General features: G+C 49.4%; 2 protein-coding genes across 5 annotated transcripts in view; one reads left to right on the plus strand and one right to left on the minus strand.

Moving 5' to 3' along the window:
- Window positions 1-15,729: 15,729 nt before the first annotated feature.
- On the minus strand, window positions 15,730-20,734 carry NAIF1 (nuclear apoptosis inducing factor 1). Of its 4 annotated transcripts, none has more exons than XR_006269570.1 (3): window positions 19,980-20,734; window positions 17,508-18,034; window positions 15,730-16,268 (listed from the first exon to the last, which is right to left on the minus strand). XR_006269570.1 is itself a non-coding variant. In XM_043469675.1 (2 exons), the coding sequence occupies exons 1-2, from the start codon at window positions 20,488-20,490 to the stop codon at window positions 17,562-17,564; spliced, it is 984 nt and encodes a 327-aa protein (XP_043325610.1). In that variant the 5' UTR covers window positions 20,491-20,734; the 3' UTR covers window positions 15,730-17,561. The 4 variants fall into 4 exon arrangements, 1 of the variants encoding a protein (XP_043325610.1); XR_006269568.1 differs by having other exon boundaries at window positions 15,730-16,587; XR_006269569.1 differs by having other exon boundaries at window positions 16,353-18,034.
- A 371-nt stretch (window positions 20,735-21,105) lies between these two features.
- SLC25A25 (solute carrier family 25 member 25) overlaps window positions 21,106-24,651 on the plus strand; it is a 33,934-nt gene continuing 30,388 nt past the window's right edge. The window contains exon 1 of the mRNA XM_043469672.1: window positions 21,106-21,938. Coding sequence (XP_043325607.1) covers window positions 21,684-21,938 — 255 coding nt within the window. The 5' untranslated portion in view covers window positions 21,106-21,683. The remainder of the gene's footprint in view (window positions 21,939-24,651) is intronic.

The raw sequence follows: 24,651 nt of genomic DNA on the forward strand, positions 1-24,651 counted from the left end.
GGGTAAAGTAGCTTTTCTTCAGAGTATGCCACTCTTGAGGCTTTTCTGCTGGCTCAGTGGTAAAGAATCCGCCTGTCAATGCAAAAGACGTGGGTTCAGTCCCTGGGTCAGGCAGATCTCCTGGAGAAGGAAAGGGCATCCCACTCCAATATTCTTGCCTGGGAAATTCCATGGACACAGGAACCTGGCGGGCTGCAGTCCATTAGGTTGCAGAGAGCCGGACACCGCATAGTGACTAAACAACAACAATGCCACTTGTCTTGGGGGTGTCCTTCCAAGCTGTAAGTTTTAATGCAAACTGGCAGGCACTGAGAATATGTCACAGCTGCTATCCAGTTACTGCAGTTATAATATACGTCCTGACTTCAGAGATGTTAAAATGTGAGGTGAAAACACGTCTTAGAATGGATGGCGTAGGGTGTTAACACTACTTGTTCAACAAATCTGCTGGGGTGCCTACTCTCTGCCAAGCCGGTGTAAACGGCAGGAGACACAGTCCCCAACAAGACTGTCTTGTCCCTGCTCTCGGAGAGACACCAAACAAATAATCACAGGTAGCATTGTTTAATGACCACGGCTGTGTGACGACAGGGGTCAGTAGCAGGAGTGGCTGTGTCTGGATTCAGGGCAGTCTGACCCTGAAAAAATGGCATCTGAGCCCTGATGAATGAGTAGGACTGAGCCAGGGAGACAGGCACAGACTTAGAAGGCAGCGGTAGGAGCATATTTTAAAGGCCCTGGGGTGGAGGGTAGGAGTGTAGGGGCTACAGGGTAGCTGCAGTGTGATGAATGAGGGGGGAGAGGCAGGGCCTGGAGCTGGAGAAGAGGGAAGGGGCAGATCATGACGGCCCTTTTCCAAAGCAAATTGAGGAGCCATTGCAGGGTTCTACTTGGAAGCAGAAACGGAGGTATATGAATGAGCAATGCAGCAGCATAGATGGGCCTAGAGATGATCTTACTAAATGAAGTAAGCCAGACAAAGACAAACACCATATGATAGTGCTTATATGTGGAATCTTAAGAAATGTGACAAATGAACTTATTTCCAAATAGAAGGAGACGCACAGATGTAGAAAATAAACTTATGGAACCAAAGGAGAAGAGGGGAAAGGGATAAATTAGGAGTTTGGAATTAAAATATACACACTACTATATACAAAACATATATCCAACAAAGACCTACTATATAGCACAGGGAACTCTACTCAATATCTTGTAATGACCTATATGGGAAAAGAATATATATATATATGAATCACTTTGCTATACACCTGAAATACAACACTGTAAATCAACTATATGTCAATAAAAATTTTTTAAACGAAATTGAGGTATAGAGAGGCTAAATAACATTCCAAGTCATAGAAAGTGACGGAGACAGAAATGGAACTCAAGTTTGGAAGATTCCAATACCCATGCTTTCAGTCCTCTCTGTTGGGGCCAGAAAGGGACTGAGTACCTGATCCATGTGTTCACTGCCCAACTCAGGAGACTGGGGCCTCAGTAGGGGAACAGGCTTGGGCCAAGCGACGCAGAAGGACAGGGGCTGATCTACAGCCCAGGTCTCCGGGCTCCCAACTCCCTTCTTCTGCCCGGCTCCAGCAGGTCCTGGCTGGCCCTGGCCAAGGCCCCACCTCCCTGTGCCCCGGGGAAACTACCGGTATTTGGGGCAAAGGGTTGTCCTTTCCTAGGTCCCAGGTAGCTGTGTCAGCCAAATGTCCCTTGTTCCCAGTCTGAACTGGTGGTGGATTGTTAGAACCTGGCCAGGCCAGGCTCAGGGTGGACCCAGACTCCCGACGCAGTCGGGTGAGACCTGCATAGGACTTTCCTCCAGCCTCCCTGCTGGGGGCCAGTCAAATCTCAGCCTCACTGACCTGCCGGTCCCTCTGAGCCTTTCACTTGGGGCTCTGAGCCCACAGCAGAGTACCAAGATCCCAGGTCAGCCAGCCAGGCATTTCTGCAACTCCCTCCTATCAGCACAACCCCGGGACCAAAGATCCCAGGACAGACAACTTACTGCTATTGCTTATTCCTTTTTCAGGAAAAAAAATCCTAGGACTTGCTGAGTCAAAGGAATCCACCTTTAAAAATTTTGATGAATAATCAGCAAAATCGTCCTCCTAGGATTTTGCCCCAATTTCCCCTCCTTCTAAGAGTATCAGGAGTGTCCCCCTGACTCCGCATCACCAATGACACCCAAGGACCCTCTTTTTTGTTTTTGTCAGTCAGATGGGCCAGCATTGCCTGCTGCTGTTTTAATTTGCACTGTTGGTCATTAAAGAGAGGTTCTCAGACTCCAAGTGTATGAAAGTCATCTAAGGCATTTGTTACAAAAATGAAAAGGCATGCACAGACTCGGAGAAAATATTTACAAAAATACAGCTGAGGGCTTCCCTGATGGCTCAGTGGTAAAGAATCCGCCTGCCAATGCAGGAAACACAGGTTTGATCCCTGGTCCAGGAAGATCCCACATGCCTCAAAGCAACTATGGGAACCATAACTACTGAAGCCTGTGCACCCTAGAGAACTGTGCTCTGCAACAAGAGAAGCCATTGCAATGAGAAGCCCACGCACCGCAACTAGAGAGCAGCCCATCCTTGCCACAACTAGAGATAAACCCACCCAGCACAGCCAAAAATAAGTGAATAAGTTTATTCTTTAAAAACATAGCTGACAAAGGACTTGTATTTAGATATATGTAGAGTTTATTGAAAAGAAGACAATTTAAATAGAATAGACACCTCATCAAAGGAAATCTATAGATGACAAATAACCACACCATTAGTCTTAGGGAAATGCAAATTAAAACCACAGTGAGGTCCTACTTCCCACCTATTAGAATGGTTAAAATGAAAACCCCACCAAATATTGACAAGACTGCAGAGCCACCAGAGATCTCATGCACCGTTTGTGATAATCTAAAATGGTGCAATCACTTTGAAAAACAGTTTGGCAGTTTCTTAAAATGTTGAGCATACACCAGCCATATAATCCAGCCATCCACTCCTAGGTATTTATTGAATGTAAGCTTCCCTGGTATACACCTGCAATGCAGGAGACCCCAGTTTGATTCCTGGGTCAGGAAGATCCCCTGGAGAAGGGATTGGCTACCCACTCCAGTATTCTTGGGTTTCCCCTGTAGCTCAGATGGTAAAGAATCCACCCTCAATGAGGGAGACCTGGGTTCGATCCCTGGTTTGGGAAGATTCCCTGGAGTAGGGCATGGCAGTCCACTCCAGTATTCTTGCCTGGAGAATCCCCATGGACAGAGGTGCCTGGCGGGCTACAGTCCACGAGGTCGCAAAGAGTCAGACACGACTGAGCAACAAAGCGCAGCACAAGCTTTGACAACCATCAAGACTGGTACACCAGGACAACACAAGGTTCACAGCAGCTAGATCTGTCAAAGCTAAATATTGAAACAGCGGAAGTATCCACCAACTTGTGATTAAATAAACAGGGACTTCCCTGGTGGTCCAGTGGTTAAGATTCTGCACCTCCAGTGCAGGGGGCTCGGACTCGATCCCTGATCGAGGACCTAAGATCCTGCATGCTGCATGGCATGGCCAAAAGAGAGTGAATAGATAAACAAATTATAATGTATCCTACTTAGCAATAAAAAGTGAACCATTGATAAACACATCAACATGGGTGCATCTCAAAGTAATTGGGCTGAGTGAAAAAAAAAAAAAGCCAGACCAAGGAATCGTACATGCTGTATGATTTCATTCAGATAAAATTATGGAAAATGCAAACTCATATACAGTGAGAAAAGAGAGACCTGTGGTTGCCTGGGGAGAGGGAGGGAGGGATGATTATAAAGAGTCACCAAGAAACTAAGTGAAGATTTTCGAGACAATCTTACTCATCTTAATTGTGGTGATGGTTTCACAAATATATGTGCGTACTCATCAAATTGTTAAATATATGGAGTGATTATAGTTGATTATACATCAATAAAGCTGTCACATAGGTAGCTATATAGACAATTGGGCCCCCCTACACCCACCTAATTATCATAGCTTCCCCGTGTAGGGTCCAGGAACCTGTACTTTAAACAGATCTCAGGCAATTTCAGGTCTTCCTGGGTACCTCAGCTGCAAAGAATCCGCCTGCAATGCAGGAGACCGCGGTTCAATTTCCAGATCTGGAAGTTTCCCTGGAGAAAGGATAGGCTACCCACTCCAGTATTCTTGGGCTTCCCTAGTGGCTCAAATGGTAAAGAATGCACCTGCAATGCAGAAGATCTGAGTTCAATCCCTGGGTTGGGAAGATCCCTTGGAGGAGGGCATGGCAACCAACTCCAGTATTCTTGCCTGGAGAATCCCCGTAGACAGAGGAGCCTGGCGGGCTACAGTCCACAGGGTCACAAAGAGTCGAACACAACTGATCGACTGAGCACAGCACGGGCAATTTCAATGCACATCAGACTTGAGAAGCACTGTTGTAGTAAAATCCTTCAGCTCCCTGTATCCCATGTCACCAAGACCTCTCCTGATGGAAGGAGTGGTTTAGGCAGGGGCTCCTATGTGAGGACTTGTGGCATACTGGGGAGGGCATCATGAATCACCACACTGGCCATTTTACAGATAAGGAGACTGAGACCTTGAGAAATGAATAACATCTTAGATAAAGGTCTCATGGTTACAAGCAGCAGAAATCACCCAAGTTAGTTATGTCAGAAAGTGGAAAGGACTCCACAAATACAGGGTTCTACAGGTAGTGGGGAAGGGGGACCTGTGCTGAGTGGTCGGGCAGGGAACCTTATGGAAACATGGTCATTTCCACTGGACTATCTCAGCCCTGCCTTCTCTCCCGTGATCCCTCCTTCCTCTTTTGAGCAATCTTTTTTCGTTTGTTTGTTTGTTTTTTCCTTTAATTTTTTGGCTGCACCACGCAGCATGCTGGATCTTACTTCCCTCCCTGACCAGGGATTATACCCATGGCCCCTGCAACAGAAGCTCAGAGCCCTAACCCCTGGCCCGTCAGGGAAGTCTCTGAACAAACTTTTCTACTTCTTGGAGTGTGAGGTGGAAGAAGTTTCACACAACCACAAACAGAGCAGGTCCCTGGATCCCAATTCCATATTTCAGGGCAAGAGAACCAATGACTCAGTTTGGGCCAGGTTTCCCCTCCTGGTCCAATTAGCTGTGGCCAGATGGGCAGACTCACGTGGTTGAAACATACAGGGAGGAGGGTGGAAAGGGGAGGGGCAGAGGCCACCAGTGTTTTCCGCCTTGAGGTTTAGTCAGAATCACGTGGGAGCTTGTAGAAAACCCACAGCCACAACCCAACATCGCCAGTATCTGTTTCAGTTGCTCTGAGGCGGGGCTCAAAAATGTACATTAACTGCTAAAGTTAAATCTTCTCAGAGTACAGCGTGAGAAACAGCTAGTCTAGGCCAGCACTGAAGATACTTTGACCTGGAATCTGGACAGTAGACCCTTAGGGTTGGTTGGAAACAGTATTTGGACTCTTCCGGATGCTAATGGCAAAGTGAAAGTGGAAGTATTAATTGCTCAGTCATGTCCGACTCTTTGCGACCCCATGGACTGTAGCCCGCCAGTCTCCTCTGTCCACAGACTGTAGCTTGCCAGGCTCCTCTGTCCATGGGATTCTCCAGGCAAGAATGCTGGAGTGGGTTGCCAGTCCCTACTCCAGGGGACCTTCCCGACCCTGGGATCGAACCTGGGTCTCCCAACTTGCAGGCAGATTCTTTACCAACTGAGCCACCAGGAAAGTCACACTAATGGCAAACACCTGCTCAAAATGACAGATGCAAAACTGCAGATTTGCAAGTGTTGCAGCTGGTGCATCCAGGAGGGTAGATCTAGCTTCAGAAATTGCTGGATTTAGGACTTCCCTGTTGGTTCAGCGGTTAAGAACCTGCTCTGTAAAGCAGGGGATGCAGTTCATTCAATCCCTGGTCAGCCCACCTACCGCAACTAAGACCTGATGTGGCCAAATAAACAAATAATTTTTAAAAAACCATTAAAAAGAAGGAAATTTCTGGATTCAAGTACTCAAAGTGTTAGTCGCTCAGTTGTGTCCAACTCTTTGGGACCCCATGGATTGTAGCCTGCCGGGCTCCTCTGTCCATGGGATTCTCCAGGCAAGAAAACTGGAGTGGGTAGCCATTCTCTTCTCCAGGGGATCTTCCCAACCCAGGGATCGAACCTGGGTCTCTTCCACTGCAGGCAGATTCTTTACTGTCTGAGCCACCAGGGAAGCCCAGACCTCAGCTGAAATCTTTCTCCACCCTCTGCTTAGACATTCCTGTGTTGGTTTCATTATTAGGCAGACTTAACTGAACTTCTCAGAGCCTCAGGTAAGTTTTCATCCTGCCAGCTTTGAAATATCAATGGCAAGAGCAAAAGTCCTAGGGCAGGCTCTCATTGATCCCGCTGAGTCACATGCTCACCCTTAACCAGTCACTGTGGAGAGAGGAATGTTGTACCTTTCATGGACCAGCCCTGGGCCACATCCTTACCACTACAGCCAGAATTAGGATCCTGCCTCAAACTGCATGGACCGAGAGTGGAGGAGGAATGGTTCCTCAAAGGAAAACCAGAGTGCCACAGCCAGGAGGAGCCCTGGGTGCTGAGCAGACCCTAAAAACAGCCAGAGGAGGGACTTCCCTGGTGATCCAGAGGTTAAGAATCCACCCTGCAATATGGGGGATGCAAGTTCGGTCCCTCGTTGGGGAACTAAGATCCCACATGCCATGGAGCAACTAAGTCTGTGTGCAGGAACTAATGATAGCCCACAGCTAGATAGCCCACACGCCACAACTGGAGAGTCCATGCCCCGCAACAAAAGGTCCCACGTGCTGCAACTGTGACCCAACGCAGCCAAGTAAATAAATAAAAAACCATCCAGAGGAGATCATGGAGGTCTTTTGGCCCAACCTCCCCCCTGGACAGGACCGTGCTGGAGGGTTGCCTGGAAACCGTGGTGCTGCCAGCCTCAACCTCAGTGGGCGTCCCCTGCAGTGGCCAGTCCCTGTTTGTGCTAGGTTCCTAACAGGCAGGGGGCACGTGAGTACCATTCCCACATATGTCCAGAGTGACTCATCTTGGAGTCAAACGAACAGCCCAGCCCAGATCCTCCCAGTGAGTCAGGCCTAGACTGGGCAAAGGAAGGGTGTCCAGGAGGGGCCCCTTCCTAGGAACCACTCCAGTTAGGCCGGCCAACATCCATCATATGGATGGCGAGACTGAGGCACAAGAGAATGAGGGATCTGGGGCCCAGGCCTCCTATCTACCAACCTCTGCCTTCCTCTGGCTCCTCCCGAGGGGTACAGACTGGCCCCCAGAGGGTGACATACAGCTTGCAAGCTGACTTCCATGACTCTAGGCAATGGGTGTGTTGGGTTCGCCTTGCACAGAGTTTACAAATATTTAGTACTCGAAATATTTCAACTGGGAAATTTTTCATAAAAGCCCCAGATTTCTGGCTGTTTCTGTGAAAAAAAGGACTATTGGGCAGGTGGGCCCACATTCCTGCCTGTCAGGATTGCCTGAAGCCTACAGTTCAGCCTCTATCTGACCTCCTGCAGATGCAGGCAGGAACTTGTTATCTGACCCAAGGGCTTCTTAACTGAGTGGCTGTAGACCTTGGCATCAGCAGAATCCTTGGAGAATGTGCTGTCAGGGGGACGGGGGTGGGGGCCTCAGGTGGGCCCCTTCCTCTCTTCATACCCCTTACCTTCCTCAGGCCAGGTCCTGTGCAGAGCCCCCATGCCCAGGCAGCCCTCCCATCACTCACCTACTCTGTGTATCTCTCATCAGCTCTCAGCGAGAGGGGCGGCATAGCAGGGGAAATCCCACAGCCCAGTGGGGAGGTGTGACCTGCCCCAAGGTCACAGCACTCAGGTGGGGCGGGGCCGCTCCAGGTGGGATTCCTGTCACACCTGTCACAGGTCCAGGGTCCAGGCCACAGGTCCAGAAGGTGATTCACGCTCAGCCTCTCATGCGAAGCTGACTCATAAGGAGGAGGCTGTGGAGCCAGACATGCCTGGGATGGACTCCCAGCTCCGCCACTTACGAACAATGTGCCACCAGGAGGGTCCTGACGTTAATGCCTTCATCTACTGAGTGGGGGAAACGCACAACATCTCACAGGAATGCTGTTTACGGTCAGGCGACCAAGACTGCAATGAAAAGTGGATTAAATAGACATCCAGGGATTGTGCTATGCTCTAGACAAGGAAGTATAAGACAGATGGCATTGCTGGAGGACCGTTGTTCTTTTTTATTTTTATTCTTTGGCCACGCCCAGTGGCTTGAGGGATCTTAGTTCCCAGAACAGGGAGTGAACTCGGGCCACAGCAGTGAAAGTGTCAAGTCCTGACTGTTGCAGAAAGGGGAACCCCTTAAGAAAGGGCCCAGGATGGGGCTCTTGTCTAACACTCGGAAATGAATTATCTGAGGAGACACACATGCTGACAAAGCAGGAGACTCTGTTGGGAAACAGCACCTGGGCGGAGAGCAGGAGGGTAAGGGAACCAGGAGAACCGCTCTGCCACGTGGCTCACAGCCTCGGGTTTCATGGTGATGGGATTAGCTTCTGGGCTGTCTTTGGCCCATCATTCTAACTCAGAGTCCTTCCTAAAGGTGCACGCATTGCTCAGCCAAGACGGACGCCAGCGAGAAGGATTCTGGGAGGGGGTCAGACACGCGGTGTCTCCTTTTGACCTTTCCCAAACTCTTCCGGTTGGTGGTGGCTCATTAGTTCCATGTTCCTTCTTAGGACCTCATGTCATAAAACAACTCACACAAATGGTTACCATGGTGCGTGGTCAGGTTGGGTGGTTTCAGTCAGTGTGCTTCCCCTAATGCGATCACAACACCACCAGGGAATTCCCAGGATAGTGGTCCTTAACTAGAGGTTTTAAGAACACCTCCCATCCCAGGGACATTGGTGATATCTGGATACATTTCTGATTGTCACAACTGGAGGGGGATATGCTGCTGGTATCCAGTGTTCAGAGATGAAGATGCTGCTGAACACCCCACAGCACATGGGACAGCCCTCCACAACACGGAAAGATCCAGTCTAAAATGACAACTGTGTTGAGGTTGAGAAACCCTTCTACAGCTGGGCCCAAACATTTATTTATTTTATTCATTTTTAGCAGAGTACAATTGCTTTACAATGTTGTGTAAGTTTCTGCTGTACATCGAAGTGAATCACATATATATATATATATATATATCCCCTTTGGAGAAGGAAATGGCAACCCACTCCAGTACTCTTCCCTGGAGAATCCCTTGGACAGAGGAGCCTGGTGGGCTATAGTCCATGGGGTCGCAGAGTCGGACACGACTAAGTGACTCACACACACACACACACCCTCTAGATTTCCTTCCCATGTCGGTCACCACAGAGCAGTGAATAGAGGTCCCTGAACTATACAGTAGTTTCTCCTTAGTTGTCTTTTTTTATTTATTTATTTGGCTGCAACGGGTCTTAGTTGTGGCATCTGGGATCCAGTTCCCTGACCAGGGAACTAACCCAGGCCCCCTGCATTGGGAGTGCAGAGCCTTAACTACTGGAACACCAGGGAAGTCCAAGTTGTCTATTTCACACATAGCAGAGTATATATGGGCTTCCCAGGTGACTCATCGGTAAAGAATTCGCCTACCAATGCAGGAGACGAAAGAGGTGTGGGCTTGATCACTGGGTTGGGAAGATTTCCTTGGAGGAGGAAATGGCGGCTGCTCCAGTATTCTTGCCTGGAAAATTCCATGGAGAGAGGAGCCTTGAGGGCTATAGTCCATGGGGTCACAAAGACTGAGCACACAATGTATATATGTCAATCCCAACTAGCAGGACCCAAACTATGAGAAATGAAATTTTCATATGAAACTTTCAAATGAAAAATTGAAAATTTTTTTTCAAAAGAGGGGAGGAATGGACTGGGAGATTGGGACTGACATACAGATACTGCTATGTATAAGAGAGTTTCCTAATAAGAGCCTATTGTATAGCACAGGGAAGTCTACTCAGTACTCCGTAATGACCTACATGGAGAAAGAATCTAAAGAAGGGTGGTGGTGGTTTAGTTTCTAAATTGTGTCTGACTCCTGCAACCCAATGGACTGTAGCCTGCCAGGCTCCTCTGTCCATGGAATTCTCCAGGCAAGAACACCGGAGTGGGTTGCCATTTCCTTCTCCAGGGGATCTTCCCGACCCAGGGATCGAACCCAGGTCTTCTGCACTATAGGCAGATTCTTCATCAACTGCGCTACCAGCAATGACCTACATGGAGAAAGAATCTAAAGAATGGTTATATGTATATGTATAACTGATCCATTTTGCTGTACCACAGAAACTAACATAACATTGCAAATCAACTATACCACAATAAAAATTCATTTTAAAAATAAAGTTTTAAAAAGTGCAATTATAGCACTTACAGTGCAAGGGAGGAAACACAGGGTGTGACCAAAGGCGGCTCCCTGGAGGACGTGACACCCAAGCTGAATGTGAAGGATGAGTAGGAATTGGGAAAGGGATGAGCAAGAAGTTGTTCTGAGCAAAAGGAATAGCAAAGGTAAAGGTTTGGAGGGCTGAAAGAGCCTGGCATGTTTAAGGAAGTAAACTTTCTCTCCCTGACCCCCGGCTTTATTGAGATATAAATGACCAGGAAGTAAATTTTCAGCGTGGCTGGAATGGAGTAGAGGGTGGGAAGCAGCAGGTCTGTAGGTTACATTCAGGAGCTTATACTTCACTTTGAAGGTTATGGAAAGTCACTGAAGGGGTGGAAGAGGGAGGAACCTGGCTATATTTACTGCGAAATACCATCCCCTGAAGGGTCTGGAGGCAGGGAGGCCAGTGAAGAGGCTGCTTTGGGTAATCCAGGTGAGAGAGAAAGTGGGGTTGGTTTACAGTAGAGAGAGATGTTGCTGTTCATTTGCTCAGTCGTGTCCGACTCTTTGCAACCACATGGACCGCAGCATGCCAGGCTTCCCTGTCCGTCACCAACTCCTGGAGCTTGCTCAAACTCATGTCCATCGAGTCGGTGATGCCATCTTCCTCTGTCATCCTCTTCTCCTCCTGCTTCAATCTTTCCCAGCAGCAGGGTCTTTTCTAAGGAGTCAGTTCTTCGCATCAGGTGGCCAAAGTATTGGAGTTTCAGCTTCAGCATCAGTCCTTCCAATGAATATTCAGGGTTGATTTCCTTTAAGATGGACTAGTTGGATCTCCTTGCAGTCCAAGGGACTCTCAAGAGTCTTCTCCAACGCCACAGTTCAAAAGCATCAATTCTTTGGTGCTCAGCTTTCTTGATAGTCCAACTCTCACATCCATACATGACTACTAGAAAAACCATAGCCTTGACTAGATGGATCTTTGTCAGCAAAGTAATGTCTCTGCTTTTTAATATGTTGTCTAGGCTGGTCATAGTTTTTCTTCCAGTGAGCAAGTGTCTTTTAATTTCATGGCTGTAGTCACCATCTGCAGGGATTTTGGAGCCCAAGAAAATAAAGTCTGTCACTGTTTCCATTGTTTCCCCATCTATTTGCCATGAAGTGATGGGACCGGATGTCATGATCTTAGTTTTCTGAACATTGAATTTTAAGCCAACTTTTTCATTCTCTTCTTTCACTTTCATCAAGAAACTCTTTAGTTCTTCGCTTTCTGCCATAAGGGTCGTGTCATCTGCATATCTGAGGTTATTGATATTTCTCCCAGCAATCTTGATTCCAGCTTGTGCTTCATCCAGCCCGGCATTTTGCATGATGTACTCTGCATAGAAGTTAAATATGAGCATTAGCTTGTTAACTTTTGATACCAATCTTATTAGAGAGGATTTTTTTTTGGCTGCACCATGAGGCATGTGGGATCTTTTCTTTTAATTTGATAGCTTATGTTTATTAATTTGATATATTACAATATATATAACATGATTAATACCCAAATATTCACATACCTTTATATAATTGCCATTGATACAAAATTTCATTCCACAGATTCAAATACACAAGAATGAGAACTTTTTTCTAAGTTTTTGGAAACTCAGGTTTTTTTTCTTTTACCTGGGAGCTTTTTAAATTAACTTTTTTACTGGAGTATAATTGCTTTACAATGTTGTGTTAGTTTCTGCCATATAACAAAGTGAATCAGCTACATGTATACACATATCCCGTCCCTCTTGAACCTGCCTCCCACCCCCAGTGTGTGGGATCTTAGTTCCCCACCCAGGAATGGAACCCTGAGCCCCTGCATTGGAAGCATGGAGTCCTAACCACTGTATCACCAGGGAAGTCCCGAGGATTTTTAGATGAGGAAGCCAAGGCTTGGAGAAAGTAAATGACCTCATGCCAGGGCACACAGCCAGTAAGAGGCAGGCTGACTCCAAAGACCTGAGACAAACTTATGAGGAGTCCAGCTCCTGGCCACAAACCAATGTGTGATCTTCCAGGCACAACTATAGGCCATTTGGAAAGCTTTATATGGCAGGCCTTACATGCTCTTCGGCAAAGTTGCATTCCTAGCCTAGAGGCCTCAGATGCTTCTGCCAAGTGTCTCCTTCTTATCAGGAGTAGTGGGGAGACCTTTTGCTCTGACTCAGCGCTTTCGAACTCCTGGCTTTCCTGCTCTTGTTCCCCTAACACACACCCAAGTCCATGAAGCAGGGGCTCCTCCTAACAGTGAAATGATTCCCACCTGCAGCTCATCTGACCCTGCCCGGCCCTGTGCTGTGGGAAAAATGTGACCCTGAAAGAGCTGCTGCTTTCCCTTCTTGCTTATGTCATCACAGCCAGTGATCAGAGCCTTGTCTGTTCCTCTCATTTGGGCTGGTTGTCTACTGTGACTCACGGCCTCTCAGCCCTTTTTTGTGTGTGTTTTGGGTTGTTTTTTTTTTGGCTGCACTGTATGGCTTGTCGGATCTTAGTTCTCCAACCAGGGACTGAACCTGGGTCCTCGACTGTGAAAGCACAGAGTCCTAACCACTGGACCGCCAGGGGATTCCCACATCTCAGCACTTGCCAACTCGATCAACCCTCCTTTTCCAGAACCATTATGTGCAGCTCTTCCCCATCCTGGCCTTGGTTCCCATCCCCCACTCTCCCTTCAATCCTTCCTACTTTTCCCTCCTTGTACATCTTTTCTGATCTGACTCAAGCCACCTTTTTTTTTTTTACTTTTTTGATGTAGATAATTTTTTTAAATGTTTACTGAATATGTTACAGTATTGCTTCTGTTTTATGTTTTAGCTGTGAGGCACATGGAATCTTAGCTCCCCAACTAGGATAAACCTCAATTCAGTAGCTCAGTCATGTCAGACTCTTTGCCATCCCATGGACTGCAGTACGCCAGGCTTCCCTGTCCTTCACCATCACCCGGAGCTTGCTCAAACTCATGTCCATTGAGTTGATGAGATGCCATTCAACCATCTCATCCTCTGTCACCCCCTTCTCCTCCTACCTTCAATCTTTCCCAGCATCAGGGTCTTTTGAAGGCGCAGTCTTGACCACTGGACTGTCTGGAAGTCCTTGAGTTGTGCTCAGTCAGTCAGTCGTGTCTGACTCTTTGTGACCCTATGGACTGTAGCTTACCAGGCTCTTCTGTCCATGGGATTTTACAGGCAAGAATACTGGAGTGGGTTGCCGTGTCCTCCTCTGGGGGGGATCTTCCTGACCCAGAGATGGAACCCACATCTCCTGCATTGGCAGGTAGACTCTTTACCACTGAGCCACCTGGGAAGCCCTGGAAATCCATCAAGCCATCAAGCTCCCATTGTGATCGCAAAAAAAGATGCACGAGTTAGCCTTCTGGAATATCAGACTTGTACTACTAATAATGGCAGCAGCCAGTATTTACTGGCACATGCTATGTCCATCCCAGGCACATGCCAGGTGTTTCACATACACGATCTCATGAAATGAGTTAATACACACAGTGCTTAGAACAGAGTCTAGATATGGTCAGTGCTCAATAAGTGTACAACACCTGGTAACACCCCGGTCAAGTAGGGATTATTATTCATCATAATCATTTTAGAACTGAGAAGACTGAGGCTCAGAAAACTTCAGAGACCCAGTGAATAAGAGGTGGAGTTGATCTCAAGCCCAAACCTGCCGAGTTCCAGGGACTTTCGACATGGAAGCACTGCCTCTCTGATCTGCTGTGCAATTTCTATTGAACAGGAAACATCTGGGTAAGATATAGCTCACAAAGGGAATCTTTATGAGAGACTTCTATCAGAATGATTTAAAATGTAAAAGGTTTTGGGACTTCCTTGTGCTTCAGTGGTTAAGACTTCCAGCTTGAAAAAAAAAAAAAAAACTTCCAGCTTGCATGGCAGGGAGCGTGGGTTCAATCCCTGGATGGGGAACTAAGATCTGGCATGTGGCAGAGTCAAAAAAAGAAAAAAAGTTAAAAGTTTCAATACTTGAAGTAGTAAGCTTCAGGGGCTTGGAAGATGTCACTTACACAAAACTCCACATTTCAGGGAAGGATTCCAAATGAATCACCCTCATATATGTGACCATTCTTCACCAGCACCATCAAAGTGCAGTGGGTTTATTTTTTTTATTTCATTTTTAGGCCATGCCAAGTAACATGCAGGATCTCAGTTCCCCTGCCAGGGAGCAAACCCGGGCCCCCTGCACTGGGAGCGTGGAGTCTTAAACCACTGGACCACCAGGGGAGTCCCAAGGTACAGTGGATTTAATTCTGTTAAAACCACCCTTTTTCCTATTACAAGAATAAGTCCAAAGCCTACAAAGAATAGAAGTCACTGTGTTCCCTTTCAAGTGCCAGGAAGAACAACACAAGTTGCCTCCTGGGCCTCTCACCTGACCTAAAAACTCAAGATCAGGCTCAAGTCATCTCTAAGTGATTTCACATCTCACTGGCAGCCAGATCAGAGTAGTAAAAGTTAAATAAGAGCAGTTAAAGCTTATAGGCTACCCCGGGTATAAGGCAGCCGTGGGGCTTTAGGCAAATTGTTTAACCTCTCTCATACTCAGTGGCCTCATCTGTAAACTGAAAACAGCATTACTACCTAGTTCATGGGGCTGTTCCAAGAAGTCTATAAAGTAATGCTTACAAGACCTGGGCTCGATAACTTATCAGTTTTTATTCTCACTAAATACTGGAGTGTTAACTGTGCCCAGAAAGGCTGGGCTCCCTCCAGAATAAGGGCCACTCTCAAGTGAGAATTACTGCTTAGCAGGACTTCTTAACTGTTCCACAGAAACTCCTGAGAACCAGTCCTTCCTATCTTGATTCCAGTTGAATTTGGAAATCATAGACTGAATTCTTCCAGTCTGTGTATGAGCCACAGTTCTTCACAAACGATGAGAATACCCAAAGAACTTGTTTATAATGCATATTCTTAGAGCTCTCCCTCCAGGAGTCTCGTCTAGGTTTGACGTGGGGCCAGGGATTGGTTATATTTAACAAACACTCCCAAGGAATTTTCATCCAGAGTCTGAGACACTGCCCTAAACCAGGGATAGGCAGGCAGGCTTTTCTGGAAAGAGCCAGAGAGTAAATATCTTTGGCTTTTGGGTCAGATATCTGTCACAACCACTCAACTCTGCTGTTGTAGCCGCAAAACAGCCAGACATTAAGGAAATGATGGGATGTGGCTGTGTTCCAGTAAAACTTGATTTACAAAGGCATGTGGGGGGCCAGATTTGACCCATGAGCCCCTGCTCTCTGCCAGCCCCTATCTCCTCTACATATAACCAATGAAGAAACAGATTTGTGTAATTTTTTTTGAAAAGTGATATTTCTTTAATTTAAAATTATGACCTGGAAAGACCCAGTCACTCCAAGCTTCCTCTTTATACCCAATTGGAACAGACACAATATTGGCTCAGATTGCCAACCCCAGAGAAAAACCAAACCAAGCTGCAAACCCCTCAGGAATTCCCCAAACTTCCTAAGTTCAGGGGCCATCAGGCTCCATGAAGGGAGGGCCCCAGGTGGCCGGAGGCTGTTGCTTTCCAGTCACTGAGAAGTTTTCCTTCGCTCTGTAGCTGGCACCACCCTCATCCCCCATAGTGAGGATGATGCTAAAAGAGTCACCTCTCAACCCTCCTCGGGGGCATCTTCCCATAACTGCCACAGTGGAGCTGGGCGATTCTAGACGTACACCAGAAGGGCAGCACCTTCTTTGTTTAGCTGAGATCTGGAGCCTTGAGTTGCAACCAGCGGTCAACGTGTGGCCAAGGACTCCTCGGCAGCAAAATGGCAAACTTGGGAGAGGACCGGGGAAGGTGCAAGGGTCTCAGTAACTGATGGCGATTCTGTAAATGAAACAAGACAGATGCCAGCTGGGTAAAGTCCTTACAAATGGGGAGAAAGCGTCAAGACAGAAGAGGGAATACCACCTCCTCCGGCACTCCGACCGAGGTCGGTTGGCTCTCCTTCGAGCACAGACGTCCGAGGTCCCACTTCTTGGGTCAGTTTCAGTTCTCCCACCGCAGACACTCATGGCCAGTGAGGCCTTCGGATTCACTCAACCAGTCAGTGAGGCTCTCGCGAGAACACGAGGCGCCGAGAACTGTGAGAAGGCAGTCCAGGGCGTGATGCGATGGAGGCTGTTTTCTGCACCGAGTTTTGGAACTGCGCGATCAGTAGAGGGGAAAGAAGGAAGGGCGTGGCCAGAGCTGCCCTCGGAGGCCCCGGAGGCCTTCCCAGAGGGGTTCATGTATAATAAATACCACTGGCTTGCAGCAAAGCCGTCTGGAAGAAGCCGTGGCCTTAGAGCCACTGCAAGTGGGGGCAACGAATAACATTTACAGCACCCAAAGCCTGATGCTTGACCTGAGTCAAAAGCTGTCGGGACAAACCACAAAAGGGCTGCCCGGGGAACGCAGTGGAAGACCAGATGGAGGTCAGGCTGGTCCCCACCACACACAGCATTCCTGAGCCTGGCCGGCTGCAGCCTGGGTATACTGCAGGGGCAGTCTAGAGCACTAACAGGGTGTGCCTGGGTGCGGTGGGGGTGGAGGGGGGAGAGAACAGCCCCAACCCGAGTCCCCTGAGAACTGAGACACAGTGAGAAGGAGAAAAGGGCGGGGGTTTCCTCCTCAAGCCCACCGGGTCACTCTGCCTCCCAAGGGAGGAAGAAGATATTATTGTGCTACTGCCAGCACCACTGACGTTATTTTACTCCAAAGGATGGCACCTGGGTGGGGGGCAGGATTTCAGCGCAGGCCCCCAGCTGTGAAACGCCCCCCTGCAGTGAGAGCCCTCCTTATGGTGGTCCTAGTCCGAGTCTGGGTGACGTCACAAGCCCTTGCTCATGACAACATGGGTCCCATCACCAGCGCCTGACCCCCGCCCATCCAGTCTTCAGGTTCTTAGCAGGACAGCTCAAGGGGTGGGGTGGGTAACAAGAGTTTTGGGTCCCAGGAACCCAACAAATTCTTCTTCCCAGTCTCCTTCACCTTCCAGAAACAGCGGACCCCTAAAAGTCTGTCAAACTGGGAGCCGTTCAGGTGGCCAGGCCTAGCCTAAAGCCAACCACACAAGCCACTTACAAGACCTCCGTGGTATCATCCATTCACAGCAAAAGGCTGGCCTGACCCCTGCTCTCATTGGATGATGCTGTCTGGCTGCCCATTCTGGGCCACCTGTCCAGGGTCAGAGGCGGTGGCGGGGTTGGGCATGTTACTCTGAAGGTAGCGGCGGAAATCTTTGATCATGGGCCGTAGGACCTGGATGAGGACGCTCAGGGCCGCCTGGGTGCCCTCCATGGCCTGAGCCTGTCGCTCCTGGGCACAGGCTTGCACCTCCTGGGAGCGACGGATCATCTGTAGCAGGTCGTTCTGCTGCTCCAGGTGCTGGGCGATCTCCTTCACGTGCAGGTTGGTGACCCGCTGCTCCTGGATCAGCTTGGCTGAGTTGAGGGCTATGCGGCTCTTGAGTGCCTGTGGCTTGACCGAGGTGTCAGCATGCTGGGCCATCATCTCCACAGGGGCCTCGGCCGGCAGGGGTGGAGGGGCCTCAGCTGTGCAGTACTCTACCACTCCCTCCTCCAGCGTGTGATAGGTGGTCTCTGTGGGGACTGTGGGGAAGAAAGAGCAAATTGGTGGCAGGTCACTTTCTAGAAAGAGTGAGGCTGGCCATATGGCGTAGGGGGTCGGCCATTAAGCCTTGTTCTGGAGAATTCAGCCTCTCCTGGCTTTATAGCCTTTTATTTATACATCTGGGGCTTCCTGGGTGGCACTAGCGGTAAAGAACCTGCCCGCCAATGAAGGAGGTGTAAGAGATGCGGGTTCAATCCCTGGGTCAGGAAGAGCCCCTGGAGAAGGGCATGGCAACCCACTGCAGTATTCTTGCCTGGAGAATCCCATGGACAGAGAAGCCTGGCGGGCTACAGTCTATGGGTCACACAGAGTTGGACACAACTGAAGTGACTCAGCACGCATGTATAAATCTAGACTCCAAAGGATTCAGAATCTTAATCTACTTAATAACCAAAGGGTCAGCCCCTGATCTGGCAAAAGCAAAGATGCTAATAGTTAAGACCAGCACCTACTATGTGCTAGGCACGGTGCTAACCCTTTGTACTCCTTAGCTTCATGAACCCTCATAATGACACCAAGAGGCAGATACTGTCACATTCATTTTCAGAGATGATAAGACAGACTCAGACACCACGGTACGACTGGCCTAAGGTCATACAGCTTATTCAGCAGGTATAGGAAGAAACCCAGGTCTCCCTCAATACTAGTGACCAAGGTGTTCACAGTCACCCCACTGGGCTGCTTCTGGCTGATAAAAGCAGGGCCAAATGCTCCCAGAAGTACCAGCACACAGCAGGCATCCTGGGTGAGGGTTTGCAACCCCACTGGTCCCGGCTCCTTCAGTGCTTTCTTGACTTCCATGTCTTTTATGGCCAAGCAGAAAAGGAAGTGGGAATGGGAAGGCGGCAGTTAAAGTGCCCAATAAGTGCCTCCTGTCTCCTTGATCACCTTAGTCAATGGAATGCCTAAAGGTCCTTCCTCTTACAGAACAGCAGCTGATTTAGACCAGTGTTTGATCCCCTTTCCCACCTCCATATCCTTGAGAAATATGACACTGCTGGGGTATGGCACTCACACACACACACCCAATTCTCCCAAGCCCCATTGAGAAACCACTGATAGATTCAGTTCCCAGCCCATCACAAAGACCACTTAACAGTCATTGGTGCAAAACTTATCTGAACTAAAAAGTCCAACCAACTAGTTTCATTGTCATTCCTAGCTTGAGAACCTTTGAAGGCACTCTAGCTGGCTGTTTGGGCCTCCAAGCATGTCGGAAAGATCAGTTCTTCCCTCCCTTTAATGCCGAAATCAATTGTGTGTCCCACCCCCACCTCCAGGAAGTCCCCTTTCTCTTCTGAGTCCTTAGGTGATCCTGACTGATAGTGCAGTTATTCATATATGTGTCCCTCTTATCTGTCCTCCTAGAATATAACCGACCTATCTCTTAGACACCTTGGGAATCCCAGCACCGAGCCCAGGGTTTGGCACAGAATTGCACTAATGGTTGATGAGTGAATGGAGGGGTAGATTTAACACCAGGAACCGGGAGGTTCCTCAGCAGTGTCTGATGAATGTTCACACTGAAAACCAGAATGTCTTTGTCCAGAGTCAATGTCCATCTGCCTATTCATTCAGTAAATACCTCCTGACTGCTTACTAGGCACCAGGCTCTGGAAAAAGTCCTGTAGGGGTATAAACATGGTCTCTGTCTTCAAGGACCAAACAGTTCAGTCACGGACGCAAATGGTGGCAAAACAGTGGAGGGCAAGCCAGTCCCTCAGAAGTCCAGACTGCGTGCTGAGGAAGTCTGAGAGAGAAAACAAGATCACTTCTGTCTGGGGAGCCCTTGGAAGGCCTCCTGGTCGTCCAAGACTCCCATCTGACCTTTGACCCTTGGCAGCCAACCTTCCCTGGGCTGCCCCAGCTCTTTCTGGCCCTTCCCATTTAGGAACGCTGGACTGGGTGGGAGAGGTCACTCACTCTGTGTCAGGGTGACCGTGGCGGCGGCTGCAGTGGCCGTGGGTCCAAGGGCCACGGGGTGGATCTCTGCGGTACTGGGCAAGCTGATAATGGTGGCCTCGCCCAGCAGGTTGCAGATGCGCTGTTGCATGGGGGTGAGCAGTACAGGGGCTACAGCGGGGCCACTGGCGCCACTGCCACCGCCTGTCCCAGGCCCACCTGCTCCATCTTCCTCAGTGGGCCCTGGGGCCTCGCCACCCTCCACGGCCGCCCGGACCTGGGCAACCTTGCGACGGACCTCGGTCTTGAGGTCGGACCACTTCTTCTTGACCTCGGGCAGCTCCCGGCGGCAGGTGGCCACGGCGTTGACCCTTCTCAGAATGCCGTGCCACGCCGCACTCTTGGCAGCCAGAGGGACGCCGGCGTTGAAGTGGTTCACCAGCAGGTGCTTCTTCAGTTCCAGCTCCTCCACGATGATCTCCACCTCTCGCTCAGAGAAGTTCATCTTCCTTTTCTTGGCGGGGACGGCCATGGCCTCTCCCCACCCGGCTTTTTAAAGAAACTATAATCCCCTAACTGCCCCAATTCCCCTTCTGTCTTCCTTAGCCTCGCTACTCACCCACCCCCCTACAGGGGATAGGCTGGGCTGGTCCAAGGCCAAGTACCAGGCCTTTGGTAACCCCCCTCGCTACGCAAAGTGCGTAGGGCCCAGCCCCGACCTGCCCAGCCGCTGCCAGCCAGCTGCGTAATGGCTTCCTGAATCTGCCTCTTCCGCCGGGGTGTGCGGAGATCCGCCCACTTCCCCTCTTCCCGCCTCCCAGAGCTTCTCTAGGGAGACCCGCCCTCCCGGTTGGTCGCGGTTCAGATATCACATCGATCACTGGTTCTTTCGACCTGTCGCTCAGCTAGAGGGCACGCCTACTTACTGGAAGTCGCCTGATCATTGGTCTCAAGGTGTGTCTGTCGCTACAGAGCGCCCCACCCAACCTAGTCTTTGCTCACCCCTATTGGAAAGTCGTCCTGTCGTTCAATCATCATGATTACGACTTTTACGCCGTTAAATTCAGCTATTTTATTGGTGGTTTAAGGAGTTAGATTACCAAAACCCGGCTTCCTTGAGGATCCCTAGTGCTTTCGGCCTTGAGCCGTTGACCAGTTAATTTTTTTTTAATTGTACCCAGGGCGCAAACTTTGCCTTGGCAACCGCAGATCACAATCGCTCCTCAAGCAAATCCTATTTCCCATTGGAGATGACGATCTCTCCGTACACGACGGCTCCTCGCGTTTCTAGGATTCCGCTGGATAAACAGCGTTGCTGAATGGAAGTAGGACACGGGGCTTTCCGCCTGCCAATCACAGGACTCCTGCCTATCGCAGCGTGATTTCTTCTCGCCGGCCCGACTCAGCCAATCACCGCCTCCCTCCGTTTGAATCGGCCCCAGGTTTAGCCGGGATTGCCCCTCCCTCTCTATTAATCTGGGTAGTCTAGGGCTGCGTGGGCAGTCCTCGGCGTGGCTCCGCCCCTCCAGTGGCCGTTCTGGCCTGTGATTAGTCGACGTCTCCCCGGGGGCGTGGCCATCCAGCCGGCGCGCCGCGGGGCGGGGCTCCCGGAAGCTGCCCATCCCGCCTGCTTGCCGGCATCGCAGAGCCCGCGCTAGTCGACCAAGGACCCCGGTGTGTCGTCCGCGCTCTCCCCGTCGGCCCGTCGCCCTAGCCTCGCGCCCGATGGTGAGCAGTGTGTTGTGCCGCTGCGTGGCTTCCCCGCCGCCAGACCCCGCCGCCTCCGCCTCGTCGTCCGCCTCATCGCCGGCGTCCGTGGACCCGTGCGGCGGCGCCGTCTGCGGGGGCCCGGACCACCGGCTGCGCCTCTGGAGCCTCTTCCAGACTCTCGACGTCAACCGCGACGGCGGGCTGTGTGTCAACGACCTGGCCGTGGGACTTCGGCGCCTGGGACTACACCGCACCGAGGGCGAGCTCCGGGTAGGCAACGCGCACCCCTCCGCGCGGGCGGGCAAGGGACCCCCTCCTTCGCGCCCCAGCACCTCTGGGAGGTCCAGGTGACAGGTCTGGTCTGTGCGACCGGCCGCCCTTTGGAGCTTGGCAGGCTTGGTGGAAGCCTCTCGGGCTGGCTGAGACCCCGTGGATGACAGACTTGGACACCCCCATTTATGCTCTAGTGGGAGTAGAGCTCCTTCTTGGCCTCTGTGGGCGCTTGGGCTAGGCAGAGGGGTGCGGGGATAGGCTCTCCCTGGGTACAGGCGGGTACCCTTTGGATATTCTGATGGCCGAAAAGCCCCTTTCTGCCGGGGCTTTCCCCAAAGTAGAAGGCCAAGTCTCCAGAGTCTGCTGTATGTCACCTTCTGACCTCAAGACTAAGCTTTGATGCTCCCCTCTACCCATCATTAATGGTTTCATCCATCCTCTTCCCAGTGGCCCCACGTTTCCATGCCAGCGGTGGGCCCTGATCGGGTTCCTCTCAGAAACATGTGGGAGTTGGAAAAAATGGGAACTGGGGTTTCAGGCAGATCGAGCCATGTGGGTGGTAAGAACTGACAGTTCTGGGTGAGGCTCAATCCCCGTTGACATGCTTATCCAGAAAATGGGATCAAGATCTCTTACAACCTTGCAGATTAGAGTGAAAGAATCCAGAGGAAAATTTTTCCTGAAAGTGAAAGCCTGGCCCACCTAGGAAGAGACTTTGTTACTTTTGTTCTGGAGTGGCCTCCTGGCCAAAGGAGAAGGAGGGACAGAGATGTGCTGTCCTTTCTGTATGAAACCCTCAAGCAGAGGCTGTTTCTTCCTCTTCTGTCGCTCATGGTATGTTTTCCTATCTGAATTTGTAGCTGTAGATGCCCTTTTCCAAGTATTTTGTTTATTGTGGCTTAGCCTGATTTATAACATGGAGGAAGACTACTTTACCTAGCAACCTGTTTCTCTTGTAAGTTAGTTCCTTCGGTTCTTTTGTACATACCCCAATTAGAGAATCTCATAGCTAAGTGTGAAAAAAGTTTTGGTAAAACGGCAGTGAATTTAAGCAATTTGTTTTTCGAGTAGGTGTACATAAAGTTTTAAACTTTATGTCCAGAGTATCTTGGCTCAACATCCAAGCTATTTCACCTACTTAGGATCAGCCTAGGGAGACCAAGGGTAACACTATGCAAGGTAGAATCATTGGGTTAAGTCCAACAGGCTTAGAAGCAAGATTTTTTTTTTTTTTTTAAGATTTTTTTTAAAAAGTCTTTTCAAGTGAGTGTTACACAGAACTGAGCTGAGTATTTTCTAATCCATAACTGATGAATAAATCATTTGGAAAGATGAGATGGCTGAACTCAGAGAGTCTGTGACTTATGGGCTCAGGGAGGTTAGCCTTTCTGCTCCTGTGAACCTAGCCACCAGGTTACATGGAGGGCATTGGGCTGCAGGAGTGTATTCAGTGTTTACACCATGCTTTGTGCTTCAACTGGAGTCAGTGTTTTTATGACTTATGACACATCAGACATGGATCCAAATCTATTTTTTGTTTTTTTTGGTAGTAAATGTAAATTTTAAGGGCAGACAAGGAGAAAGTGATCATTTTCTTTCCAGTGTTGAAACTTTTTTGATTAACCAAAAGGAGCCTAGCCCATTGGAGTCACACTGGCTCTACAATCTCTAACTCAGGGAGTAAGTTTCCTTTCAGTGTATGGCTTTTCATTTGGATTCTGACTACTTCTACCAACTCTTTCAGCTGATGAATGTGAAATTATACAGCTTTGCGAGATTGGGAATGATTCATTTTATTCGTTTATTACCTGTGGAGGCGCACAGGCTAGTCCTGCAAGCGAATGGTTTAAGCATGAGAGAGAGAACCTGCCTTCTTGTGAATATCTGGGCCGCAGGAAGACACCCTACCTCATGAACCCCCTTACCACTTCCTGCTGCAATAGTTATCGGTATTAGCTACACCCAGAAAAAGTAGTGCTGCGGTTTTGCAGAAGTATCAAAGGCAACAGAGAATTGGGGGGGGGGCTGCCCTTCAAAATGGGTTATCTGCCGCGGTGACAGGCATTGAAAGACACAACATCCAACTCTGGCAGCTGCTCCATGTAACCCACAGGACCAGTCTGAGGTGCTTGGGTTTGCATAGGAATCAGCTGTGAGGGTTTATCAGTGGGCGGCCGGTGAACCCAGGCCTTGCAACTACACAGAGCCTTCCACTAGCTTGCCACTGCTGGATCAAGCTTTCTTTAGAAATGAGCCAACAGTTTTGGGCATCTGCCTTGGTTTCAGAAGAAATTGGAACAGTCGAGGAAAATTTACTTAAAATGGCAGTGGGCCAGAGACACCAATGACAGCCAGCCAGAGAAATTTTCTTTGTAAAGGGCATGTGAGCAGGAAGCCTGTCCTGGGACAAAAGAAGGGAAGAGTTTATTAAAGACAGAAAGAAGATGACGACCACAGTAGCAGCTTTGGGAGATGAGACTCCAGCGAGAGCTAATTATAGCATTGCCTATTTAAGGCATTTTCATGTGACCAAACAAAATCTCTGTCTGAAAACAAATTTAAAACATAGGCTGGAACTCGGGCAGCCAATTAGGGAAAGAACCCAAGCTGGTGACGTGTCAGCTGCTATTCCTCTAGCTGAGGCTTGAGGGACTCTCCTCAGCGGCTGGTGTTTGATACAAGTGAGGATTCTAGATGATGGTATGATCAA

The sequence above is a fragment of the Cervus canadensis genome, chromosome 5 (assembly GCF_019320065.1).
Source record: "Cervus canadensis isolate Bull #8, Minnesota chromosome 5, ASM1932006v1, whole genome shotgun sequence".
Lineage (NCBI taxonomy): Eukaryota > Metazoa > Chordata > Mammalia > Artiodactyla > Cervidae > Cervus > Cervus canadensis.